Below are 27,303 nucleotides of genomic sequence, written 5' to 3'. Positions count from 1 at the left end.
TGTATCAGCTTCTCATGTGACCCTTTAAGTATTAAAGTGACTCCTCAAAAGACATGTAAACACATATAACAACTGTGAGCATTTTACCAAAAGTGTAAAGTATAGAACTAAATAGCAATGAGAAACTTTTATAAAGCCTCTAGGGAGAGTTTGCGAGCTTTTTATTTTAAAAAAAAAAAAAAAAAAAAAAACATTAGCATTTATTACATATTTACATCTTAAAACACCACCCAATTTAGTAAAAACAGGGAATTCAATGGCACACTAGCAGTGGAAGCTACTTATTAACTACCAATCATTTTTACAAGGTCATACCCATATAAAAATAAAACACTAAGGAGAATAAATAGACAACGAAAGTGAATAAGAAACAAGTATAAATAATACCACATTTTAAACAGGAATCTATAAAAGTTGCACTATATAAGGATTTTCACTCAAAGTAGGCAAAAGGCATAGTCATCTCAAATTTGGAAGATAGCAAGTTAATAGATTTTCTCATTTGAGGCCTATCCAACCTCAGTAACATTTCTGGATGAAGCCTTAAGTTACTATTATATATTTTAAAAGGACTGGTCCAGTTGCATTTTCTCTATTTTTAATTCCTCTTCTTCATTTACAGTATTGGCAGCAGCATCATTATGTGGGTTGTCTAGAAGGTCTTTGTTAAATCCATTTGATTCTTCCTCCTTTTGCTCCTCACCTGTACTACCCTCTTCAGGTGTCTGTGTACTGGGTGTGTTCATTAACAAGTCTGCAAGAGAAATCATTATTATTCATTACAAGTACCTGATCCAATCTTACCTAATACAAACTTCTTCACAAGTTTAAATCAGTAGAGATGAAATCTATGATCACTTTAGTTAATGTTAATTATGATAACTTTCTTCCAAATAAAGCCATTTTTATACATGTATAAAATCCATTCAAAATGCAAGTCTTGAACTCAGACTTTTGAATCATAGTCAAATGCAACTGTTCTCATTTAAAAAAATCACAACTACCAGATAGAAGTTTTTAAAAATCAAATGTTCTTATGAGATGTATGTCAGTGATCTACAGTAAAGAACATTTAAGATACTCATTTCTAGTGAAAAATTTTTAAGTCATATATTATAAATATCTTTTTTGTTTAATTTTTTTTTTTTTTTTTGGCTGCGTTGGGTCTTTGTTGCTGTGCACGGGCTTTCTCTAGTTGCGGTGAGCAGGGGCTACTCTTCATTGTGGTGCGCAGGCTTCTCATTGCGGTGGTCTCTCTTGTTGCAGAGCACAGGCTCTAGGACACGTGGGCTTCAGTAGTTGTGGCACAAGAACTCAGTAGTTGTGGCTCATGGGCTCTGGAGCACAGGCTCGGTGGTTGTGGCACACAGGCTTAATTGCTCCATGTCATGTGGGATCTTCCTGGACCAGAGGTTGAACCCATGTCCCCTGCACTGGCAGGTGGATTCTTATCCACTACACCACCAAAGAAGTCCCTTAAAGTCATATATTATAAATGGAAAATGAGCCTTAAAATGCTTATTGCCACATAAACTTTGATAATGACAGCAAGGAAGAACTGTCATCAACAATAGTTGTATCTTCATTAAATTTTTCACAAGGTAATACAAAACATCCATTTGTTAAGTTAAAAATTAAATTCATCCTGGACTTCCTGGTGGCACAATGGTTAAGAATCCTCCTACCAATATAGGAGACACAGGTTCAATCCCTGGTCCAGGAAGATCCCACATGCCACAGAGCAACTAAGCCCGTGCACCACAACTACTAAGCCTGTGCTCTAGAGACCACGAGCCTCAACTACAGAAGCCCACACTCGAGGGCCCGCGTGCTGCAACTACTGAAGCCCACGCACTCTAGGGCCCGCGTGCCGCAACTACTGAGCCCACGTGCTGCAACTACTGAAGCCCATGTGTCTAGAGCCCATGTTCCACAATAAGAGAAGCCACTGCAACGAGAAGCCCGTGCACTGCAATGAAGAGTAGCCCCCTCTTGCTCCAATTAGAGAAAGTCCGCGTGCAGCAACAAAGACCCAATGCAGCCAAACAAAAATAAATAAATTAAAATTTTTAAAAAAGAAACTGTAAAAAAAAATTAGTGCTCACTTTGGCAGCACATATACTAAAATTGGAATGATAGAGAAGATTAGCATGCCCCTGTGCAAATATGACACACAAATTCGTGAAGTGTTCCATATTTTTAAAAGAGTCATGTACCACAATGTTCACTGCAGCACTATTTACAACACCCTGGACATGGAAGCAACCTAAGTGTCCATTGACAGATGAATGGATAAAGATGTGGCACATATATACACTGGAATATTACTCAGCCATAAAAAGAAATGAAACTGAGTTATTTATAATGAGGTGGATAGACCTGGAGTCTGTCATACAGAGTGAAGTAAGTCAGAAGGAGAAAAACAAATACCGTATGCTAACACATATATATGGAATCAAAAAAAAAAATGGTTCTACAGGGACAGGACAGGAATAAAGATGCAGATGTAGAGAATAGACTTGAGGACATGGGGAGGTGGAAGGGTAAGCTGGGACAAAGTGAGAGAGTGGCATTGACATATATACACTATCAAATGTAAAACAGATAGCTAGTGGGAAGCAGCCACATAGCACAGGGAGATCAGCTCGGTGCTTTGTGACCACCCAGAGGGGTGGGATAGGGAGAGTGGGAGGGAGACACAAGAAGGAGGGAATATGGGAATATATGTATATGTGTAGCTGATTCACTTTGTTAAACACCAGAAACGAACACAACATTGTGAAGCAGTTATACTCCAATAAAGATGTTAAAAAACAAAACAAAACATTCTAACTGGAAAAAAATCATAATACCACTGAATAATTTTCACTTGAGAATTTCATTATTTTGGGTGAAACTTGTTTTACAACATGTAATTTTCACTATTTACTGTAATTCCTATTTTCCCATTTCAAAAGGAAAAAACTGGATTGGAAATTGACAAAGATAAATGCGACTGTGTGTGCTTCATTCAAAACCAATTTGCAATTATTTTTAAATATAGTTTTAACAAACTTGTCTAGTTTCCAAACCCACAGTCTGTTTAAAAAACAGCAAATTTTAAGGCAGTTTTAGAAGAGACAGGGAATCAACAAGAAATCAAACATGACAGCTCACAACAGAAGTGAAATGCTGCAATAAAAAGCATTTTGGGACCTATTCATGTCACAGCAAATGGCTCTAAAGTCCTCAATGGATACAGAGAATTTTATATGTTTAGGAAAGTACCACAATAATGTTTTAATTATCATAAAGATATAATTATAGGTCACGTTTTAAGGAGTCAGGGAAGAATATGTTTTCGAAAGATCCAGAATCAATTTTAAATGATTAAAACAATTTTTTAAGAGACACTCAGCTACCCAGAAAACCGTCCTGAATGCATATATTCTTTGAGGATTCCAGCTAGCTCTCAAGCCCACTCTGTCTCAAATACACATAAGCTTAATATACTATATCACATTTGTCTATTCCTAGAGGTATTTCATTTGGGGGAAGAGTAAAGAAGTTAAAATTTCTAACATGCCCTTGATATATTAATGGTAGCACATAAAAGCCAGCACAAAATTTACCATTTCCTAGGGACTGACTATTACTCAGTAGCTTTGCCTGTCTTCTTTCCAAGGCCAGTTGTTTATTTCTCTCAATTCTTTGTTGTTGTTCTTCTGTTAGGCTTCTACTCAACTCAGAAGCAAACTTTGCACTTTCAGATGAATTTGTCAGAAAGGGATCTAACTCGGTAACAGTTACATCATGGCCATTATTTTCCCCTACTTCATCTGCAGTAGAAAAGAAAAAATTAGTACATCTGTAGTGTTAAACTAGTTAGAAAAAGAGCTTATGCAGCTATTAACTGAAAACCAGTTTAAAGCAACAAGGTGCCAGACCTGAAGAAACAATTTGTGAGGTATGAGCATGTTACAAATAGATGCTTGATTCAAACAAGTAGAAGGAATATTAATCACTTTAAAGAGGCATTTTAAGTCAAATGGAATACTAGTTTAAAAACATGCATGAGGGGCTTCCCTGGTGGCACAGTGGTTAAGAATCCGCCTGCCAATGCAGGGGACACGGGTTCGAGCCCTGGTCCAGGAAGATCCCACGTGCTGCGGAGCCACTAAGCCAGTGCGCCACAACTGCTGAGCCTGCACTCTAGAACCTGTGAGCCACAACTACTGAAGCCCACATGCCACAACTACTGAAGCCTGCGCGCCTAGAGCCTGTGCTCCGCAACAAGAGAAGCCACAGCAGTGAGAAGCCCGTGCACCACAACGAAGACCCAACACAGCCAAAACTAAAAATTAATTAATGAATTAATTAAAACAACAACCAAAAAAAAAAAGACAACCCAACACAAAAAGCCTCCCTGAAACGAAAAATCCTTCACAGTGAAAAAAGCATGTGGGTGGAGGTTATAAAAAAAAAAAATTATATATATATATATATATAAAATATATATATAAAAACATGCATGAACAGAAAGCAAAAGTTCTTAGTTGCTAATAAAAGAACTTAAAGAATCCAAAGTATATCCTTGTTGTGTTTTTTATTTATTTATTTATTTTTGGCTGCGTTGGGTCTTTGTTGCTGCATGTAGGCTTTTTCCTCTAGTTGCAGCGAGTGGGAGCTACTCTTCCTTGTGGTGTGCGGGTTTCTCACTGCGGTGGCTTCTCTTGTTGTGGAGCACAGGCTCTAGGTGCGCGGGCTTCAGTAGTTGTGGCTTCCGGGCTCTAGAGCACAAGCTCAGTAGTTGTGGAGCACGGGCTTAGTTGCTCTGCAGCATGTGGCATCTTCCCGGACCAGGGCTCAAACCCGTGTCCCTTGCATTGGCAGGCGGATTCTTAACCACTGCACCACCAGGGAAGCCCTATCCTTGTTTTATATTAAAAACATTTTAGTAGCTTGCCATATTGTCTGTATGATACACAGTAATGATTTTATATAGGCTGTTTTCTGTGTACGGTAAAACTGAGACACAAAGTGAAAAAGGGGAAGAAATTTAGAGATCTGTGGACATATTTCCAAGTTAACTTTTTAAAAAATTCAGTGCTCTCTACATGATTAGTCTTAATAAATTCTTTTTTTTTTTTGGCCTCTCCTGCCGCGGAGCACAGGCTCCAGATGCGCAGGCTCAGCGGCCATGGCTCACGGTCCTAGCCGTTCCGCGGCATGTGGGATCTTCCCGGACCGGGGCACGAACCCGCATCCCCTGCATCGGCAGGCGGACCCTCAACCACTGCGCCACCAGGGAAGCCCTTAATAAATTCTTAAAGCCCTGTACACCAGTTATCTCAAAGTAGGATGTTCCTAAAATGATCCACAGGGTATGAAAAGTAAATACTAGACCTTCCATTTATATTTCATTTAAGAATAACGAAAAATTAAGTTTTACTAACTTATATTTAAAAGAACTGGCAGTGACAAACTACCACTTATCCATATGACAGCTAATCATCTGGTCTGTAAGCTACCTTCAAGACAGAAAGCTCATACTGTGGAAGGGTGGAATTGGGTCCTCACTCATTTTTTAATTTCAGCATACTATGATATGTAGCTAATTCTGACTACCCAGTTAAGCAACCTGACATACTATCTATTTTAACCAAAACAACTCTAACAAAATGCACAAGTGGTAGCTTTAAAAGATTTCTGCAAAATAATAAGACACCTGTAGGTAGAAGATACAGAAGTACAAGCAAGAACTAAGATGGCAAAGCTGACACTTCACCTTCTCTCTGTATCATTCACATTATGGGGTTAAAAAAATAATAAATAACCTCATCAGATCTGACAAGTAGGCAAAAAAAACTTCATATCACCAAGACCACCATTTGAAATATGAGTTTACAATTACTCTCCTTGTCCTATGTACATATTGCACAGTGAGGTATTAGCTAATGCCAGTAAAAACCATCACAACTAGCAAAACATTTAAAACATAAAGACAAACCAGTGAGGTTTAAAAATCATGTATTTAATCCAGCATTTTACAATCTAAGCCCCTTCTGAGGTTTCTTCCTTAATAGTGAAAGACAGAAAGCCATACACTTTTCCTTCCTGATATGGAAAAAAATGTGTCAAGAAACTAAAATACATTCCTTTGTCAGGAAATATTGATGGAGTACATTTAGAAAACATTGATGGAAAAGTTAAGAAACAAGTATTAGAACCAATTATGCAATATACAGGATTTCTAATATGCTTCACCTTATAGGGCTTATAGGATTCTGAATTAATAGTAATGAAATACATAAAAAACTATTCAATACTTTTCTGTGAGCCATGAAAGGAAAGATCTCTTCAACAGTAAATGACCTCTTTAGTACAAACAATGTCTTACAGAAAATCCATGTGAATAAAACCACTTTTGACTAGGATAAAAGTGGTATTAAAAAAAATTAGAACCACACATGAAACTCATTCACTGCCACATTCACAGGCAAGCTATTGTGGTAAAGAAGCTAAAGCCAGAAATATTCAATGTGCTACAGGATGCCATCACTCTGGTACATATAAACTAACAGATAAACAAACTACATAATAATTAAAGGGAAATAAGAGCTATTTAAAAAAAGCATAGTGAAATCAGGAATGGGGCTGGGGGTGCAATTTTAACAGTGTGGTAGGGGAGACTTCACGGAGCTGACATTTGAAAACAGTTTGATGCGGGTGAGAGAGTTAGCCATGCAGATTTAGGGGCAGGAGAGAGGGCAAAGGACAGTGTTCAAGGCAGAGTGCAAAAGCCTTAAGACAGAAATATGCCTGGAAGGCTCAAGGAACAGCTAGGACGCAAGTGTGGCTGAGGCAACGGAATAGTAAAGATACCGTCAGGGAGGCAAGAGGAATGGGATAAGGACACAAAAACAAGATTCTATAGGGCCAAGTAGAACAATATAAAGACTGTGGCTTTTACTTTGAAATAAGGAGCCACTACAGGGCTCTGAGCAGAGGAATGACCTGACGACACGTGCTAAAAATATAAAAACTGACTAATTTTAAGTAAAACGATTGAAAAGGGGCAGATGAAAATTTGCTAGTAAACTTCAACAAAAGTCCTTGCACTGGTCAATGAGACTGAAAGATGAATACCAAGATTTACTAAGTGCAGTTAATGATGCTCTACTTCCATTTGGGTTTACGCATCTTATAAAGGTTAAAAACCAAGATTTGGGAGAAAAAACTGAATCTACAACCAAACCTTCAAACCACTGATCAAAAAGTATTAGCCCCAAATTTTGGGTAAAAATTATTCAGTAGAATATTCAATCATATTGTTCTTACTTTAAAACTGTAATGTTAAGATCAAAAATGTACATTATATATCATATCAGTACAGCAGTACACGCATTAGAAAAATAAAATGTTCAAAACATTTTTACTATTGTACCTCATGCAAAAGGTCTGGAGACTATTCTCTTAGGATACAAAGAAAACAGATTCAACAACAAACAAGGCTCTCTGATACAGGCCTCCTCTATGTACCCTATACCGCAACTTGCCTGTAATTCCATGAATGGTACCATGTTCATTTATACCTCTGCATAAATGGCTGCCTCTATCCAAAATCACCTCTGCCTAACTTCTACTGCTTATCATTTAAAGTACTTGTGATACCTCCTCTGTGAAGCTTTCCCCTTTCCTACCAAGCTTTCCCCTCCACTAGGTAAAAGTAACTGTGTTCTCCTTTGTCCCGTACACTGTCCTCTGTTCATCTCCAATTATAGCACCTTGCGGACTACTGGCATGTTACTAGTTCACAGTCTGTTAGCCCATGAAGCAAGGGGTCTGATCGCATTCATCTTTATCCCTGAACCTTTAGCACATAGTACGCAGCTCAAAAAGTTCAATGAATAAGCTAACTGACCCAGTAGTATATGCTGTGGGATTTAGACTCTAATAACTAATTCCTTTCCATCTACCAAATCCCATGCCATCAATTTGTACCATACCTTACCAAATAATTAAATCTTGAATTATTTAAATCACAATCCTTCACACTTTTAAAAGCAGTTTATAAATAACTTTGGGGGATTCTATATGGAGCCTGTATTTTCTGCTACATCTATTAAATTTTTTAAAAACAAAAAACAAACATGTATGGAGCCATCGCACAGAAAATCTGATAACTATACAGACCCTGTCGGCAGGAACCATATGTTTTGATGTGTGTGACTGCCTATGGTTGCATTGTACAACTAACAAATGCAATCAATACCAGGAATAGTCACATAGGTCTAATTAAAGTCCTATATACAAGATCTGTACTCTTGTGTGAGATGTGACCTATTTCATCATCAAATTGTTCTGCGTAATTTCTCAGAGCCACTTTTTTATAATGGTGGACATGTATATGAACACTGTATCTTGTCATATTTTTATTAGCAAGCACTACAAAGGATCAATGGGTCATCATCATGAGTTCTCAAAAGCTCATGTTCTGTGGCTAAATATATTTTACAACATCTCTTAGTGGCATACCACCATGTCTTTAAGAAACAAATATCATGCACAACATTCTAGACGTACCAAGGCATCTTAACTCATTCCTATTTATTGTACTTTAATTATTTACTCAAAATAGGCTAAGAGCCCAGTCCTGTAATACTGCCTACCCCAACCAGATCCATTTCTAAAAGCAAAATTATTATAAAGTAGATAAACCTATATTCTTACCATTATTGCTAACAAAATCTTCATGTAAAACAGGGAGATCAAGTCGAATTCGTTTTAAACAGGTCTGAAAATAAAAAACATTTTTACATTTTCACTTAGATTTGGGGGAAAACGGTCATTGATTTTATTATTAGTTTCAAAAAAAGTTGTTCAAATAGCTACTATTAATTTTCCTTCTCTCTACTAAGACTGAAAATGAAGACCCCCCCCCAAAGAGCTACTTAGCCTCACTAATCTATCCTTATACAATTTAGCATTGTGAATGATATTGATAATGATCTCAACACCTACCTGAACTTCCTTTTTATTTCCCAGATATTCAACTCTGTCAATAAAATCTTCAAATTGCAGTTTAGGGAATAGCCTATGCGCCCAGTGCTCCATGTGTCTGATTAGCGTCTTCAAGTCCTCAGCCTGGAACATAAAAATAAAAATGCTAAATAGAAGACTCATTCTCACAACTGACCTTGTCAGCAGATTTTAGAACTGAATAATAGTACCAAAGTCACTGGTGTCCTTTTATATTTATAAGGGTAATAAACTTTTAGAAGAAACTTTAAGAAGAAAAATAGTTATCAAGGGCTTAGAGCAGGTGTCTCCAACCCTGGGCCGTGGACCAGTCCACGGTGGGTTAGGAACCAGGCCACACAGCAGGAGGTGAGCAGTGGGCGAGCAAGACAGCGAAGCTTCCTCTGACCCTCCCCACCGCTCACATTACCGCCTGAGCCATTCCCCACACCCCTCACCACCCCTTGTCCCCCGGGAAAAACTGTCTTCCACGAAACCAGTCCCTGGTGCCAAAAAGGTTGGGGACTGCTGGCTTAGAGGACTGCAGTCTAACAACACTGGACAGGTTTTTAAAAATCAGAGGAGAAAAGAAACCCAGTATGAAAACTTAGTAAAAGTTAAAAGATAATCACATATGTCTTTTCAGACCTATAAATACTTGAAAATAAACTTCAATAAAATATGGCAAGATATCTTTTAGAAATAACTATACAAACTTACAGGTCTCTAAACGATATACAGAGAGCACTGAGAATCAGCTCTGTGAAAATATATTCAGAAATCCCAAAGGCAAAGTACCAAAGACTAGCAAGAACAGTGTAAACATTCTCAGACCACAATACCTCTCTATATTTGAAATTTCAATTTAACATTAAAAAAATTTTTTAATGAAAATGAAAAACAAAGTTTAATAAACTGGAGTAATAAATGAAAAAAGTTCCAAATTCCTGATTTTACTGTACAATATTTTTTAATTTTCTTATAGTATTTTAAAATAGGAGACTGGTTAAAAGCTCTGGATCAGACTGCATAGATTCAAATCTAAATTCTACCACTTAATAGCTGTGTGACTTTGAACAAATCACTTTACCTTTGTGTGCCTTTCTCTTCATGAATAAAACGAGAATATACATACCTCACTGGGTTGTTAGGAGGATTAAGTAATACAAGTAGAGTGCCTGACACAAAGCAAGTCCTCAAATGTTGGCAATTATTGTTTGTGGTGGTATTTGATCTTGTCTAAGAAGCTACTGGTTAAAACAATCAACTCTACCAATAACTCAATATGTAATGCTGAGAACGTAATGTCATTTCATTCTCATTCTGATAAAGGTAAAAGTTGTTTCAAAAGTTCAATCATTGGGCTTCCCTGGTAGAGCAGTGGATAAGAATCTGCCTGCCAATGCAGAGGACACGGGTTTGATCCCTGGTCCGGGAAGATCCCACATGCTGTGGAGCAACTAAGCCTGTGTGCCACAACTACTGAGCCTGTGCTCTAAAGCCTGCGAGCCACAACTACTGAAGTCCACACACCTAGAGCCCATGCTCCGCAACAAGAGAAGCCACTGCAATGAGAAGCCCGCGCACCACAACGAAGAGTAGCCCCTGCTCGCCACAACTAGAGAAAGCTCGCGTGCAACAATGAAGACCCAATACAGTCAAAAATAATAAAATAAAATTTTTTTTAAAAAGTTCAATCACCTCTGACCATTTTCCAGTTGTTGGGGTAGCTGATCAGCCACCTCACAATATCATATTACACCCAAGGGACAGAGAAGAGAAATACCTAAATACAGTGTGAAGTCCCAAGTCATACATGGAGAGAAAAGCATCGAGGATTCCGTTAGAAAACAGAATTTTCAAAGGCAAAGTACAGAAGACTAGACAAACTCAGAGCCCAACCTCACCCAGTGAAGAAACACAAAATATTTATACTTTGTGTAAGTTTATTTATCTTTTAAAGTACTTATTATGAAAATGATGAAGAGGTCATAAATTCAAAGCACCAATTCATCACTACTACCTGAAAATTTCAATAAGAGCAATGAATTAATGGAGCTGGGCATGGTTTTAAATCTTGATTTATGTTTAGTTTTGTGGCAAAATAGGACACAGGCTTATATTCTCCCTTCCTGTCCACCAAAACTAAGCAAATGTACTACAATTTTTCAGCCTCCCAGGTTTGAAATCTTGGGATTAATTTTTACTTTTGTACCTCTCAATCACCTCCAAGTATTATATATTGTTCATCCCTCTACTATTACCCTATCCAGGCTATTTCACCTCATTCTGCTGGTAGTGAAATAGCCTCTGAATTGCTGTCTGCCTCCAGCTGCTTCCCTCTTTCCAACTATCCTGAGTACCACACCAAGATCATGCTCATGCTGTGTTAATGTTACTCTAGCGGGGCTGTGAAATGGAAAGTCGAGGCTCTACTGGCAGTGGAGGCTTAAAACTCTAAAACTCAGTTTCCTTCACTAGATAATGGGACCAACACCTACCCCAGAGGTTGATAATTAAAGAATATAACTGAAAATACTTCATAAACTGCAAAGCTCTACAAAGATATCATCTGCAAAAAATTGTATCTACACGCTACACGATTCAGAGAATTTTTTAATGTACATTTGTGCAGAGATTTACAGTTCCTAAATGTCTTCAAATAGTGTCCTTTCTACTACATAATAGTTTCTAAAGAGATATGATAAATGATGGTATCTGTGAAACATTCTAAGATTCCTAAGAACATGATAATGGGCCCACAGTCTTATTGATATTTTAAAAAACAAAGGTCTAAAATAAAAATCAGACATTTCTTACCTCATGACCTTTACCTTTGAATTTTGCCTTATCAAACACATGCCTTAATGCTGGAAGCCCTCTCTCTGAAATTAATCTGTGAATAGAAATATGTTTTAAATTTCAAGTTTTCTAAAGCCATCAAGGCCAAACCAAGACCATAAGAAGAAAAAAATATTAACTACTGAACTGAGAAAAATGTCTGATCTCCAAATCATCCCAACCAAAAGCTTGTAACATAAGAGGGAAAAAAATGATGGAAAGAAAAGTATAAACATTTAAGGAAATAGTAAATGTACCTCTCAGCATTCAGCTTGGGTATATTCCTTTTAACTGTTCTCTTTGGAGGTACAGGAACAGGTGCTCCTCTCCCTAACTCTGGTGAAATATACCAAGATTTAATATTACTTATCTAATTTAAGCCTCCTTTATAATAATGTATCACTTCTAAGCTGTTAGATGGATAGCTGAACATGGACACCACTTTGGAACCCTATACAGACCTTCTCCAGGTTCAGCTCCTTCACCATCTTCTCTCTCTGGAGAGGCTGGAGGTGGGAATGGAGGAAAAGTTTCATCTTCTATATGCTCATAATCTGGTAGGTCAATCAAGCCATTCTCCTGTGGTTCTAGCATCTTTTCCTCTAGGGGAAAAAAAAAGTAAGCATATTTATACATCCAAGTAGTCTTCTTATTACACAGTTAAGTTCCACTTGCAGCAAAATGCATGTGTTTCAGTCAGTTAAACCATATTTCAAACTCACACATCATGAGCTGAAGTGAAGAAGATAACAGTTATGGAAAAAAGAACAAAGTTAGAAATTAGAAGAACTGAGTTCTAATGTAGACCCTACCACTAAATAACTATATGATTTTCAGCAAATCATTTTACCTCAACTGTTGAGTTTCCCCACCATAAAATGATGATTTTAACTTTTCAGAGGGTTTCAAACTGTGGTCCAAAGGGGTGTGAAATAGGCAGGGTACAATACCTCACCCCCACTTCAACCAGAGAAGCTTTTTAAAAATACTGTTGGGAATTTCCTGGTAGTCCAGTGGTTAGGGCTCTGTGTTCTCACTGCTGAGGGCCCGGGTTCAATCCCTGCTCCAGGAACTAATATGCCATAAGCTGTGCAGGGGGGCCGAAAAAGGAAAAATAAAAATAAAAAGACTGTTTACATATTGGTTTTCTAGTAAGGTTTCCTTTGAAGAAATGGAAATAATCCTTAAGTTGGTAACTTGAAATAACGCTTTTCAGTACTATCTTACTTGACCTCTCAGAAACATCTGACACTTTTGATCAGTTCCTTTTTCGGGAAAAGTGTTTTTGTTGACTCCTGAAACACAGTACTCAACTGGCTTTCCTCCCTTCCTGGACACTCCTCCTGGATCTTCTTTGCAGATTCATATTCCTCTAACCTGGTCAGTTAGTATCCAAGACTTCATCCTAGGCCCTCTTCACTCAGTTATGCACATGGCTCTAATTTATAGATGACCCATTAATTTTTTATCTCCACCTGAGCATCAAATCTGAACTCTAAATCCCTACTTCTCATTTTACAGCTCTAAAATTTCTCAAAGGCACTTATAACTCATCATGTATAAAACCAACCTTCTAAATTTTCCCAATTCAATGAATGACACCTAACCAGCTATACATCAGAAACCTGCAAGTCATCCTTAACACTTCATTCCCCCATCCTAAATACCCTGTCCATTTTACTTCCAGATTATCCCTTGAGTCTGTCCATTTCTCCCTATTTCCACAACCACTTCCTAACGCTTCTTGCTTGGATTACTCCATTACTCTTATCCATTTTGCCCTTTCAATCCATTCTCCATATTACAGCTAAACTGAACCTTTGGAAATGTCAAGCTGAACACATTACTGCTAGGCTTAAATACTTCAATGGCTTCCTACTGCTCTTAGGATAATGATAAAACTCCAAGGCCCTGCAGGGTTTAGCACTTTCCTACTTCTCCAGACTTACTTCAAACCATTCACCATGCTTTTTTCTATCCCTCAGACCACTAGACCTTTACAAAAGCTGTTTCCTATCTTGAAGGCTCTTCCCTCACTCCTAATCTCTTTCAGATCTCAACCGTCACCTCAGAAAAAGTCTCCCCCAATTTTCCTAAATTAAATCCTCCTATAACAAGCATTCAAAATGTCAAATACAAGATTTGTAGCACTTACCCAGTTCCAATATTAGGTTCTATTTGTATGAATATTTGATTGTCTGTCTCCCATAAGAGACTGTAGCTCTAAAAGGGCAATGACAAGGTGGGTCTCTGTGCTCCTCTACTGTATCCCCAAAACGGATATACAACCAGTGCTCAAGAAATAATTGTTGATCTTGGTCCTCCCAACTTGAAGTAGCAGAAAACCTGGGGAGTTCTACAGCCCCAAAGGAGGACACACCTCCTAACGCCTACTTCAAATGTGGTCAGGAGGGAAATGCACAGGGAAGGAGCTCCTGGAGGGCAAGGTTGGGACCCTGGAGGAGGGGAACAAGGGGGTGGCCCCAGAGAGCAGAACTGAGGTGATCAATTGAGCTTTCTCATTTCACTGCCAGGGCAGGTAGCCCAGGAATCCTCACTATCCAAATCCATGTGTTTCCTGAATTCAGACAGTGAGAATTATTTTTAGTCAGTTCAGGTCATGGGTAGTGTAATGCATTATCCAAATCTATCAGATTTGGGATAACATGAGTTTGGGATAACATGAGAGTTCATGAAGGAAAGATATCTCAAAAAATTATCTGAATCTGTTCAGTTGCTGCGTTTATGGATAGGGAGAGTTCTGATGGCAATGATACTTGTAATTTCTGTCTAGCAGGATTTAATAACTGCAATGGGCCACTAAAAAAAGAAAGAAAGAATTTGGGGGGGTTTCTTTATTTTTAAATATTTATTTATTTATTTGGCTGTACCAGGTCTTAGTTGCAGCACGCGGGATCTTCATTGCTGTGTGTGGCACCTTCGTTGTGTCATATGGGATCTTTAGTTGAAGCATGCAAACTCTTAGCTGCGGTATGTGGGATCTAGTTCCCTGACCAGGCATCAAACCTGGGCCCCCTACATTGGGAGCGTGGAGTCTTAGCCACTGGACCACCAGGGAAGTCCCAGAAATAACTGTTGAGTGGAGGAATGAAGAATTCCAAAGCTTCCCCAAAACTGTAAAACTACTGGAGCTAGGGGATCTCCAAAATCTCTCCAATTCTAAACTTCCAAGACCACAAGTATATAAAAACAAAACAAAGTATCAACCATAGGTTTTTAAAATTGGAAAGGCAGTTAAAGGTCATATTGAAGTTCCTTCGGTTAAGTAAAAATGAAAAACACATTTTTCATTTTTACCAAGAAATTTTTTGAACAACGTATTCACCATTTTGTTCCACTACCTTCTGCCATTTTTCAGGTAACTTCGTAACTCCATCTTCCCAAAACTTTTTATCCTTTTGAGCAAAGAACTGTTGCAAGTGCCCTTTACAGTCTTACAGGGCATTGAAATTTTTTCCATTAAGAGAATTTTGTAAAGACTGAAATAAATGGAAATCCGACGGTTCAATGTCTGGTGAATGAATCAGAATTTCCTAGCCAAGCTGTAACAGTTTTTGCCTGGTCATCAAAGAAACATGAGGTCTTATGGTATCCTGATGGAAGATTATGCGTTTTCCACTGACTAATTCTGGATTCTTTTTGTCAAGTGCTGCTTTCAGTTGGTCTAACTGGGAGCAGTACTTGTTGGAATTAATCTTTGGTTTTCCGGAAGGAGCTCATAATGGAGGGCTCCCTTCCAATCCCACCATATACACAACATCACCGTCTTTGCATGAAGACCAGCCTTTGGTGTGGTTGGTAGTAGTTCATTTCCCTCTCCCCACGATCTTCTCCATTCCACATTATTGTACAGTACCCACTTTTCATCACCCATCACAATTTTGTTTTAAAAACGGAACGTTTTCTTTACGTTTAAGTAGAGAATCGCATGCAGAAATATGATCAAGAAGGTTTTTCGCTTAACTTATGTGGAACCCAAACATCAAAGTGATTCACATAACCAAGCTGGTGCAAATGATTTTCAACATTTCATTTGGATATTTTGAGTATGTCTATCTCCCACATGGTATAACTTTGATTGTTCTCAATTAATGTCTCAATTTGGTCACTGGTCTACCTGACTGTGGAGCATCATCCAGTCAGAAATCTCCAGCACGAAACTTCGCAAACCACTTTTGACACGTTCGATCAGTCACAGAACCTTCTCCATACACTGCACAAATCCTTTTTTATGTTTCAGTGGCATTTTTACCTTTCTTGAAATAACAAAGCATAATTATGCCAAAAGTGTTGCTTTTTTTCTTCCATCTTCAATATTAAAATGGCTACACAAAAACTCACCAATTTTGATGTGTTTTTTTTTTTAATGTACGTTGATATTTCATTGTTTCAAATGAAGTTAAAGACAACTAATAAGTGCTACTAGAGCCATCTTGCACGAAAAATGATCGAACTGGGACTTCCCTAGTGGCTCAGTGGTTGAGAGTCCGCCTGCTGACGCAGGGGACGCCGGTTCGTGCCCCGGTCCAGGAAGATCCCACATGCCGTGAAGCGGCTGGGCCCGTGAGCCATGGCCGCTGAGCCTGTGCATCCGGAGCCTGTGCTCCGCAACGAGAGGCCACAACAGTAGAGGCCCGTGTAACGCAAAAAAAAAAAAAAAAAAAAATTTAAGAAAGAAAAACGATCGAACTTTTTGACCTCACTCTATCAATAGTTAAGCCTTCTCGGAAGAAATGGGGCTCACACCTTTGAGGCCAACAGGGAGCTATGAATGAGATAACAGGGCACAAACTATATTAAGTGTAACGATGCAATGCAAGGAACCAGCCAAGCCTGGGGTAGGACTTGTCAGTAAACTTGTAGTGAATAAGATAGCTCTGTCTTCAACTTTTGACAATGGTTGCCTAGTCTCTTTTTAGACATTGATGAAGGTCTCTTCACTTCCTCCTCTAGCCCTCAGACTCGCAGAAAAGTGAAGGTAACAAAGAAATTTAATATCCAAATTCGTTCCCAGACCCTTAGGTGTCCAATGCCCAACTTTTTCTAAGTCACCAAAACATAAGTCCCTGTCGCCAGGAAGTCCTACCAAACTGACTCAATGACCTCCTTGCTACCCAGCCCAAAAACCACAAAACTTCCCATCCCATCCCTCTTCTCCGACCTTCCCTCATCCTCACTCCCCTGTCTGTCCTCTCACTTTAACCACATTCATTCATTCATTCAACATTCACAGGACGCCTCCAGTGTTTAGAAGCCCCGGTACAGAAAGTGGAGATGTAAAGATGTATCTGACACACGTTCCCTTGCACTAAAAGGCCTGGTTTAGAGAGAGACAGACCCGAAACGTAAACAAGAAGTAAAAGCGCCGGCCCTGGTCCCCACCGACCTCCTCTCCGCACAGGTCGCAGCCGGTCAGGCCTCCCTTCCTCTCCAGTCCGGATCAGCCCAGGTCCGTCTCAGTCATGTCCTCCTGCTTCCTCACTCCCTCCTTGCGACTTCCCGGCATCCCCACTCCCCAGCCTGACTCCCTCGGCCGGCTCTCCCCTCGGAAACTTCACTCTCCCGCCAGCCCGCTCTCACCTCGAGCAGACTGCAACAGCAACAGCACAGGACTCCTCGCGGCCGGGAAACCGTGTATCTCGCGAGACTCTCGCGAGAAGAGTCCTTGGCTTTTGGCGCCAAAAGCCTGGGCGGTGCCTACCGGACCCACCTCCCCCAGGTCCCGCCCACCCACGTCCATCCCCATCTTTCCGGCGTCCGACCCACCCCACATTGCTTTCCCTACCGCTTCCGCCCTCCCGAATTCTTCCGAGGAGTTTAGTACCCTTGTCCGCGTGATGTTCGTGTTCGTTATGTTCTATGCACTTCAGACTTTGGAAGTAGATCTCAGGTTTTTAGAAAACTGGGTTGTGGATGGAATATAAAGGATGGAGGCAAACAGAATTTGATGAGAAACTACCGATTCTTCAGAGTTACTAACAAAATTCCTTGAACATGAGAGTTCTATTAATTGTTGAATAATGAGCCGAGAAAAGAGGCAGTAAAGAGTTAGTGTTAGGATTGTGGACACAAAGAAGAATGTCAAAAATGTGTTACCTTTAATTTTTTTTTAAGTGAGTCCCAATATATTCGTGCAATATATATTTGCTTGCACACACACGCACACAAAATAAATATATAAGTAAGTGGAGATGGGAACTGGACATACGGGACAGGGTGGGATGGGGACTTAACACCATACTTTTTTGGAACATATAAATGTGTTAACTATTCAGAAAACTAAAAAAAGTTACCTTTAGCAACTATAGCATCAAGATTTGACAGACCAAGAAGATGAGTAGTGTTTGATACATTCTTTCTCTACTTTTCTGTAGCTTGAACTATTTCATTAAAATTATAGAATAAATATGTGAAAAGAATAAGAGAAAGTAAATTGCAAGTTCTATCTAAAATTACGTATGCAAATATGTATATGTACCACATTTCCCTTAATTTTATGGTTTTATTTCTATAAATGCAAGATAAAATATATTAAGCAATTTACAAAATTAACATTAATTCAAACGGGAAATATGTTAACTTCAAGAGTCTGGGTAACTGAGGCAAGAGGCATTCTTCTAATTATCCAGATAACAGTCTATATTCTCCACTTTATGTCTAATAAAGTAAATATAAAAGCACTTTGAGGGAATTCCCTGGCAGTCCAGTGGTTAGGACTCAGTGAGTCCACTGCAGGAGGCATGGGTTTGATCCCTGGTGGGGAAACTAAGATTCTACAATCTGCCTGGCTAAAAGAAAAAAAAAAAAAAAAAAAAAAGCACTTTGAGAAATTAAGAAGTTATATGCCACCCCAACCCCCAAAAAAGCCCAGAGCTGAAGCTCTGAGGGCTTGAATCTCAGTTTCATCATTTACTGCTTGTTGACATTTGTGCTTCAGTTCCTTATTATTAATAATAGTATCTACTTCACAGGGTTATGAGGAGGATTAAATGATAGTACTTAATAAATGTTACCTATTATTATCCATATAATTTGTAAATTGTTTGACCCTTTTAGAATATGTAAAGGCTTTGGTAATTGATTGTAAGTCTGTGTGAATATAACTACCACAGTTGTAAGGCATTGACATATTAATGTCTAAGACTGTCCTCTTTTTCATATGTGAGGAATACTAGAAATATATTTTCCTTAGCAATTGCACCAGAAATATAAAAAATAACTTTCTCATAGACCATTTCATTAAAACTTCTAGAACTGTTTGATGTTTTTAAAAGTGAATAGTGTTGAAAACACATGAGGCTGTCAGAGGAGCTGCAGATGGAATTGGAACCTCTGGCTTCAGTGTGGTCGGGTTTCTCCAGTATTACCTCAATGAGCTGGGAGACCGGGTCTATATGCTGCAGAAGCTTGACGCTATGGGACAACAGACCTGCTCGGCCCATCCTGTTCAGTTATCCCCAGATAAATATTCTAGACACCAAATCACCATCAGGAGACACTTCAAGGTGCTCATGACCCAGAAACCGTGCCCCATCCTCTGAGGATCTTTTAAAATTTCATATCTCTTCTGCCTGCTAGCCTTCGAGAGACTTTCTGAAACCAAGCTCTCCAATCCGTGAGACTTGAAGCCTTCCTACGACCCTTGTTCTCTGAAATCCAGTCTCATCATTGCCTTTGATCGTGCTTGTTGTGAGGCAATGATGGTAGCATCCCCTTTAAAGGGAAAATGTTTGAATCTTTTCATACTTCGAATCACTGCCAGGTTATTAAAATGATTTGAAAGAGGGCTTCCCTGGTGGCGCAGTGGTTGAGAGTCAGCCTGCCAATGCAGGGGACACGGGTTCGTGCCCCGGTCTGGTAGGATACCACATGCCGCGGAGTGGCTAGGCCCGTGAGCCACGGCCACTGAGCCTGCGCGTCCGGAGCCTGTGCTCCGCAACGGGAGAGGCCACAACAGTGAGAGGCCCGCGTACTGAAAAAAAAAAAAAAGATTTGAAAGAGCTAAGAAAAAAAAGAGTGAATAGTGTTAAAGGAAAAATAGACTATCAAAGAACAAGGATTGAGTATACAGTGTAAAAGTTTTTCTGGAAAGCTGGCAACCCAGTCCAGAGGTGAGGTTTGAAAGAAGAAAAATGGGGTAAATCTTTTAAAACTAAAAGACCATGAGCTACTTCTAAACCACATTTAAAAAGCAAAGTCTCTGTCTCTTACCTATTGGCTGGTGTTATTTGAGCTTATCACTTAGATAAGTACTGGACTGGCTGGTGGTAGTGGTTTGCTATGTACTTGAGGACTCCATCTCAAGACTGTGGCATTGACTTGCCCCTGCCTTGTACGTAACATGCCCAAGTTGGGATCGTATCACCCAGTTGGGTCTGCATCAGCATTAGTAATCAAGGTGATGAGCCCAGGGTTTTTTTTTTTAACAAGCAAATATTTTGGTGTGTCTTTATTTTTATTTTTTTAACATGTTTATTGGAGTATAATTGCTTTACAATGTTGTGTTAGTTTCTGCTATATAACAAAGTGAATCAGCTATATGTATACATATATTCCCATATCCCCTCCATCTTGTGTCTCCCTCCCTCCCACTCTCCCTCTCCCACCCCTCTAGGTGGTCACAAAGCACCCAGCTGATCTCCCTGTGATATGCGGCTGCTTCCCATTAGCTATCTATTTTACATTTGGTAGTCTATATATGTCCATGCCACTCTCTCACTTGGTCCCAGCTTACCCTTCCCCCTCTCCATATCCTCAAGTCCATTCTCTACATCTGTGTCTTTATTCCTGTCTTGCCCCTATGTTCATCAGAACCTATATATATTTTTTTAGATTCTGATATTTGTTTTTCTCTTTCTGACTTACTTCACTCTGTATGACAGACTCTAGGTCCATCCACCTCACTACAAATAACTCAATTTCGCTTTTTTTATGGCTGGGTAATATTCCATTGTATATATGTGCCACATCTTCTTTATCCATTCATCTGTCGATGGACACTTAGGTTGCTTCCATGTCTTGAGCCCAGGGATTATTACTTAGGATCTGGTCAGCTACAAATAACAGAAAAAACTAAAACTAAATAAACTAAAATTACAATAAACAAGGTAGAAAGTTTGTCTCTCACGTACAAGAAGTTTGGAGGTAGTAAGTTCATAGTTGGTATGGTGCTCCATGGTGTTAGGAAACTGGTATCCTGTTTTCGTGCTTTACCACATGAGCATTCCATTCTCAAGTTCACCTTATTGTCTGAGATGGCTTCTAGAGCTCCAACTGCATTCCAGTCAGCAGGAAGGAGGAAAGAGAGAAGGGCATGACTCAACATTTTAAGAACGCTTTCCAGAAGATGCATACGACAATTCTGGTTACATCCAGAATGTAATCTCATGGCCACACACAGCTGCAAAAGAGGCTGGGAATATAGTCTATATTCTTGGTGGTCATGGCCCAGTAAAAACTCAGGGTTTCTATTACTGTGGAAGAAGGAGTGAAAAGATGTTGGGGGAAAATTAGTAGACTGCCACAAACAATAAAATATTTTTTAAAAAATGAATGTTTTTATTTTGCAAATCTAGAACTTTAGAGTGTTTCCAAAAATATTAAGAATGTGAATAACTAGTACTTTCACAATAAGGCACATAAGCAGTTCTCGGCACAAGAAGACTATTACATCACTGTACATTGTATTAGACCCTTGGGAATCTTTCCTGGACTACATCCTCAAACCATAACATCAGCTCTACTAAGAACTAAAAGTCTGACCACAATCAAATCACTTTATTGCTCTGAGTCTGTTTGGTCTTTTGTAAGACAGAAGGTATGGATTAGATCAGTGGTCCTCAACCTTTCTGGCACCAGGGACTGGTTTCATGGAAGACAATTTTTCCACAGATGGGGGTGGAGTGGGGGGAGGATGGTTTCTGGATGATTCAAGCACATTACATTTATTGTGTGCTTTATTTCTATTATTATTACATCATAATATATAATGAAATAATTATGCAACTCGCCATAATGCTGACAGGAGGCGGAGGTCAGGTGGTAATGTGAGCGATGGGGAGCAGCTGTAAATACAAATGAAGCTTTGCTCGGTTGCCGCTCACCTGCTGTGTGCCTGGTTCCTAACAGGCCATGGACCGGTACCCATCCATGGCTCAGGGGTTGGGGACCCCTGGATTAGATGATCCCAAAGGTACTGGGGGTTTTTTGTTGTATTTTTATTACAGTACGCAGGCCTCTCACTGCTGTGGCCTCTCCGGTTGCGGAGCACAGGCTCCGGATGTGCAGGCCCAGCAGCCATGGCTCACGGGCCCAGCCGCTCCACGGCATGATGGATCTTCCCGGACCGGGGCACGAACCCGTGTCCCTTGCATCAGGAGGCAGACTCCCAACCACTGAGCCACCAGGGAAGCCCCCAAAGGTACTGTTTTAATGGAGGATACTGAAGAGTAATAAATCAACAGGTATTTATTGAGTGTTACGTGCTTTAGGTAATAAGCCATATTGGTAAGATAAGATAACCTTTGAAACACCCTTTCTATGTTTGGAAGCTCCTACTTTATGAGTTAATCTCTAAGAAAGAAGCAAAAATAACTCATCTTCTCAGGGTTCCACACAGCTAGATATATCCTGGGTACCCCAATTCCACAACAAAATGAGATTGCAGGTCAGAAGAGGGTGAAGTGAAGATGGAGGCACTACTTGCAATCCATTCCGGCAAAAAAACAACCAGCTTCCAAGGGCAGCAGAGCTAGACGTGCTAGGGGTCATGTTCAGTGTCCAGTGTCAGTGGTGAGAGTACAAGTGCACTTTTTCTCAGTGGTGGCACTAGGAGAGTCTCCACTAGAGCAACAGAACAGCACAGTTTTGGCATCAGCCTGGTATAGCTGCCAAGCCTCATTTCCTGCCCACTCAGAGATTCTAGGAGCCATCTGTATCCTTTAATAAATTTCTTTTCTGTTTAAACTACTACTAAGACCAGATTCTGTTATTTGCAATGAAGAGCCCTAACACACATTGACCAATTATAAATGATAGAAGACAATATACAGTTACATGCTGATTTGCTTGGAACCCAAAAGGTGTTAAAGTGCTTGAGGAAAGAAAGATGAACAAGAGCTGGAAAAGTCAGGGAAGACTTCTGGAAAGATCTGGAACTTGACCAGAATCTTGAAATTAGGTAGGATTTGGATGAGAAGGTGCCCTAAAATAAGAGAAATAACCGAAGCATAAAAAATGTTGGGGAGGGCTTCCCTGGTGGCGCAGTGGTTGAGAATCCGCCTGCCGATGCAGGGGACACGGGTTCGTGCCCTGGTCAGGGAAGATCCCACATGCCGCGGAGCGGCTGGGCCCGTGAGCCGTGGCCGCTGGGCCTGCGCATCCGGAGCCTGTGCTCCGCAACGGAAGAGGCCACAACAGTGAGAGGCCCGCATACCACAAAAAAAAAAGTTGGGGAAATTGAAAAATAAAGTTAAGATAGCTATATTGAACAGAAGGATTTCATCATAGTTTTTTTTCATAGCTTCTAAAAGGTTTTAAATATTGTTTTTATATAATATTTGATACCTACAGTATAATATATATAATATTTATGTATGTTATAAAGCACAATAGAATATACATACTTGTGAACATATCATCCAACCTAAGAACTAGCCAACATCTTACATCTAACTCTGTGTTTATCCCTTCTCTGATTCCCCTTCCTACTGAGATCACCATTGTCCTGAATTTTCTATTTATCATTCCTTTTAAAAATAGTTTTTGTATATAGGTATAGGCCTAAACAATATAAGCAATATGTTGTTTAATATTGCTTGTTTTTGAGCTTATAAAGATGGTATCAAACTGTATGCAATCAGCTTGGGCTTACTTCATATTTGGTTCTGTGATTCTTCCATGTTGTTTCACACAGCTGTAGTTTAGAAAATTTTCACTGCTCTGTACAATTGTTTATTGAATGTACCACAATTTATTTAACTATTCTCTTGTTTGATAAACATTTGAAATGGTTTGAGGTTTTCTGCAACTCTGAACAGAACAGTGGTGCTATTTAGTATTCTTATACATGTATTTTATATATGCATTCTTAGATATGTATTGTTACATATGTATTTATATACGTGTGTGTGTGTGTGTGTGTGTGTGTGTGTATAGGAACAAAGACCTTGAGAGGACAGGTGGAAGGGATAGCCTTTGATGGCAGCACTTCTCTCCACTCAAATATGAAGGATGAGGCATTTGGATATAAGTGTGTTATTAGGTTTTTGATAGGAAGTTAAGAATCAGAGAAGATGACTGAGTCACTCTGTGGCTGAAGTTTTCCCAGGTAAGTGCAATGGAAGGAAAAAGGAACAAGAGACTTGAAGTATTTGCAGGAAGTGATGGACCTTGGAATCTGAACTGGATAGAGTAATGACAGGAGGAGACTGAGTGAAGATTTAAATGAAGCTGAGCTCTGGATGGGGCCTAAAGTTTGTTTCCAGGAGAGCACCTGAGCAAGTAAGCGCATTATGGTCGAAGGGTAGCGTGTTTAAATTTGTGATATTGTACCATGCAAAGGTCCAGACTATCAGCTGGGGTCTCCTTACTCCTCAAAGGTTAAGTACAATGAACTCAAATCCCCATCACTTCCACGTTCTGTGAAAGTTAAGGGCCTTCCCAAGAGTTTTGTAAATACCCAGTGAGACCTAGGTTCTCAGGGTCATCTGGGCCTCGGAGCTCCTGAATCTCACATGTTATTTCTGTTCTGAACTGTTTCAGATTAGGCCATTTCTCCAGTTACCACAATAAAAGTCACTCATTCAGTAGATGTACCCTACTTTGTGGGGCTCCTAGAGAAAGGGTTATATCCTATCTGGCAAAGCCTTCATCTCCATGCCACTTTCCCTACTTTTCTCTCTCCTTCCCATCTCCTCTGTTATGGAGACCATTTTTCCATCTTCTTAAGCTTGGAGCCAATTGACACCCTCAGGATAGGGGTAGGAGGCAGTGTAGGTGGGTGCTCACCAACCTCAAGCACTTATTATAATACAGTATTCTTCCCAGCAAGAACACTTCTCTCCATAAGAGGACTTTAGTGCTATCCATTAAGGTAGTAAAATGCTCTTAACCTCCATTCAAATAGAATTTCATGGAAACAAAGGGTGATAAAATATACTCAAGGTGTGGTGGACTAGAAGCAAGCCATCTGAGAGATTGAGACCAATACTATTTGACTTTCAGGTCTCATGTTTTAAAATTATTTCCTCTGTGTTCCCAATAGTAAGGTATTTTGAACTTCTGAAAAAATATTTGAAAAACGGAAAAATGCTTTAGATTACTTTTGACGCTTTCATAATTTTAAAATATTGTAGGTTCAAATGCCTTAAAGCGCACTCTCACCAGATGAGGGAGCTGGGGAGCCGTTCCTTAAGTGGTTTCATGACCAAGGAGCAAATTTTGAAGATTCAAAGTTTAAGAGATGTTATTCAAAATATGAAAGAAAATTTCCCTGATGGCATTTGAATGGCAAAATTTCCTAGATAGAATACAAAAAAACTATGAACTGCAAAAGATCAATAAACTGGACTTCATCAAAATTAAAAACTTTTGTTCTTCAAAGAAAATGAAAAAACAAACCACAGGCAGGGAGAAAATAGTTGCAAATCATATATTTGACTAAGGACTTGTATCTAGAGTGTATAAAGAACTCTTTTAAAAAAAAACAACTCGGGCTTCCCTGGTGGCGCAGTGGTTGAGAGTCCACCTGCCGATGCAGGGAACGCGGGTTCGTGCCCCCGTCCGGGAGGATCCCACGTGCCGCGGAGCGGCTGGGCCTGTGAGCCCTGGCCGCTGAGCCTGCGCGTCCGGAGCCTGTGCTCCGCAACGGGAGAGGCCACAGCAGTGAGAGGCCCGCGTACCGCAAAAAAAAAAAAAAAAAAACCAAAAACAACTCAAGAATAAAACAAACAACCTAGTTCAAAATGGGCAAAAGAGGGACTTCCCTGGTGGTTCTGTGGTTAAGGCTCCGCCCTTCCACTGCAGGGGGCACGGGTTCATCCCTGGTGTGGGGACCGGGGTGGGGTGGGATGGGAAATGGGCAAAAGATTTAAACATTCACGTCACCAAAGAAGATATACGGATATTAGATAAGCATATAAAAAGATGCTCCATATCATTAGTCAGTAGGGAAGTATAAATTAAAACCACAATGAGGTACCAGTATGCATCCAATAGAATGACTTATATTTTAAAAGACTGACCATACCAGATACTGGCAAACATGAAGAACACCTGGAACTCTCCTACACTACTGATGGGAATGTAAAATGGTTTAAACACTTTGGAAAATAGTTTGGAAGTTTCTTTAAAAGTTAAACATACACCTACTGTATGACCCAGCCATTTTACTCGGGTATCTCGAGAGAAATAAAAACATATCCATATAAAGACTTGTACACAGACGTTCATAGCAGCTTTATTTGTAATAGTCAAAAAACTAAAAGCAATACAAATATCCATCAAAAGGTGAATAAACAAATTGTAATATAGCCATACAATGGCTTGCTACTCAGCAATCAATGGACTATTGAACACACAACATGGGTTAACCTCAGTAAGTATGCTCAAAGAAGCCAGACACCCCAAAAGAGCATGTTAAAGAGTACATACCATAAAATTCCATTTATATAAAATCTAGTTATGTATAGGATGGATAAACTACAAGGTCCTGTGATAAACCATAATGAAAAAAATATTAAAAATATATGTATAACTGAGTCACTTTGCTGTACAGCAGAAATTAAACAACATAGTAAATCAACTATACTTCAATAAAACTTAAATAAATAAATAAAATTCTAGAAAATGCAAACTATAGTAGGGCAATGGGCAGATGAGGGAGGGATTCTAAAGGGGCACAAGGAAACTCTTGGGAGGTAGTGGATGTGTTTTATTATCTTGATTGTGGTGATGGTTTCTCCACATATGTCAAAACTGTTCAAATGTCTCTTCCATGTATGCCATCTATCATATGATTATGTTCTCAATAGATCTGTAAAAAAAGGTTCAAAGTATAAGATATTTTTTTAAATATAGAAGAAAATTCCCTCAACAGAATTTAAACTAATTTGAATGTATTTATTGAGTTCCCAGTTCTCAAGGGTATATAGCACTGAATTTGGGACCTGACCTTACAGAAATTGAATGAGTAATCACGTTTTTTCTTCTTCTTCTTCTTATCTTTTGTACTAAAAAAATAAAATAAAACCAAAACAAAACCAAACAAGGGACTTCCCTGGTGGTCCAGTGGGTAAGACTCCACATTCCCAATGCAGGGGGCCTGGGTTCGAGCCCTGGTCCAGGAAGATCCCACATGCCATGGAGCAACTAAGCCTGTGTGCCACAACTACTGAGCCTGTGCCCTAGAGCCCGCGAGCCACAACTACTGAGCCCACATGC

At 39.5% G+C, this 27,303-nt stretch overlaps 1 protein-coding gene, 2 non-coding genes and 1 pseudogene across 4 annotated transcripts; 2 read left to right on the top strand and 2 right to left on the bottom strand.

Moving 5' to 3' along the window:
* Positions 1 to 144: 144 nt before the first annotated feature.
* TIPIN (TIMELESS interacting protein) lies at positions 145 to 17,521 on the bottom strand. Of its 2 annotated transcripts, none has more exons than XM_059057801.2 (8): positions 17,249 to 17,462; positions 12,303 to 12,443; positions 12,099 to 12,177; positions 11,821 to 11,896; positions 9,004 to 9,126; positions 8,713 to 8,776; positions 3,612 to 3,818; positions 145 to 754 (listed from the first exon to the last, which is right to left on the bottom strand). In XM_059057801.2, the coding sequence occupies exons 2-8, from the start codon at positions 12,433 to 12,435 to the stop codon at positions 564 to 566; spliced, it is 873 nt and encodes a 290-aa protein (XP_058913784.1). In that variant the 5' UTR covers positions 12,436 to 12,443; positions 17,249 to 17,462; the 3' UTR covers positions 145 to 563. The 2 variants fall into 2 exon arrangements, with proteins under 2 accessions (XP_058913784.1, XP_058913785.1); XM_059057802.2 differs by having other exon boundaries at positions 161 to 754; positions 17,443 to 17,521.
* Positions 2,098 to 2,201, top strand: LOC131753888 (U6 spliceosomal RNA). The gene has a single exon (XR_009334956.1). It is a non-coding gene; the product is annotated as a U6 spliceosomal RNA (small nuclear RNA).
* On the bottom strand, positions 8,132 to 8,267 carry LOC131754184 (small Cajal body-specific RNA 14). Its single transcript, XR_009335217.1, has one exon. It is a non-coding gene; the product is annotated as a small Cajal body-specific RNA 14 (non-coding RNA).
* LOC131752890 (H/ACA ribonucleoprotein complex subunit 3 pseudogene) lies at positions 16,671 to 19,403 on the top strand (annotated as a pseudogene).
* Positions 19,404 to 27,303: the final 7,900 nt, after the last annotated feature.

The sequence above is a fragment of the Kogia breviceps genome, chromosome 3 (genome assembly GCF_026419965.1).
Source record: "Kogia breviceps isolate mKogBre1 chromosome 3, mKogBre1 haplotype 1, whole genome shotgun sequence".
Taxonomy (NCBI): Eukaryota; Metazoa; Chordata; class Mammalia; order Artiodactyla; family Physeteridae; genus Kogia; species Kogia breviceps.
The sequence above is the reverse complement of the archived record's forward strand: the minus strand, read 5'-3'. Positions and strand labels throughout refer to the sequence as shown.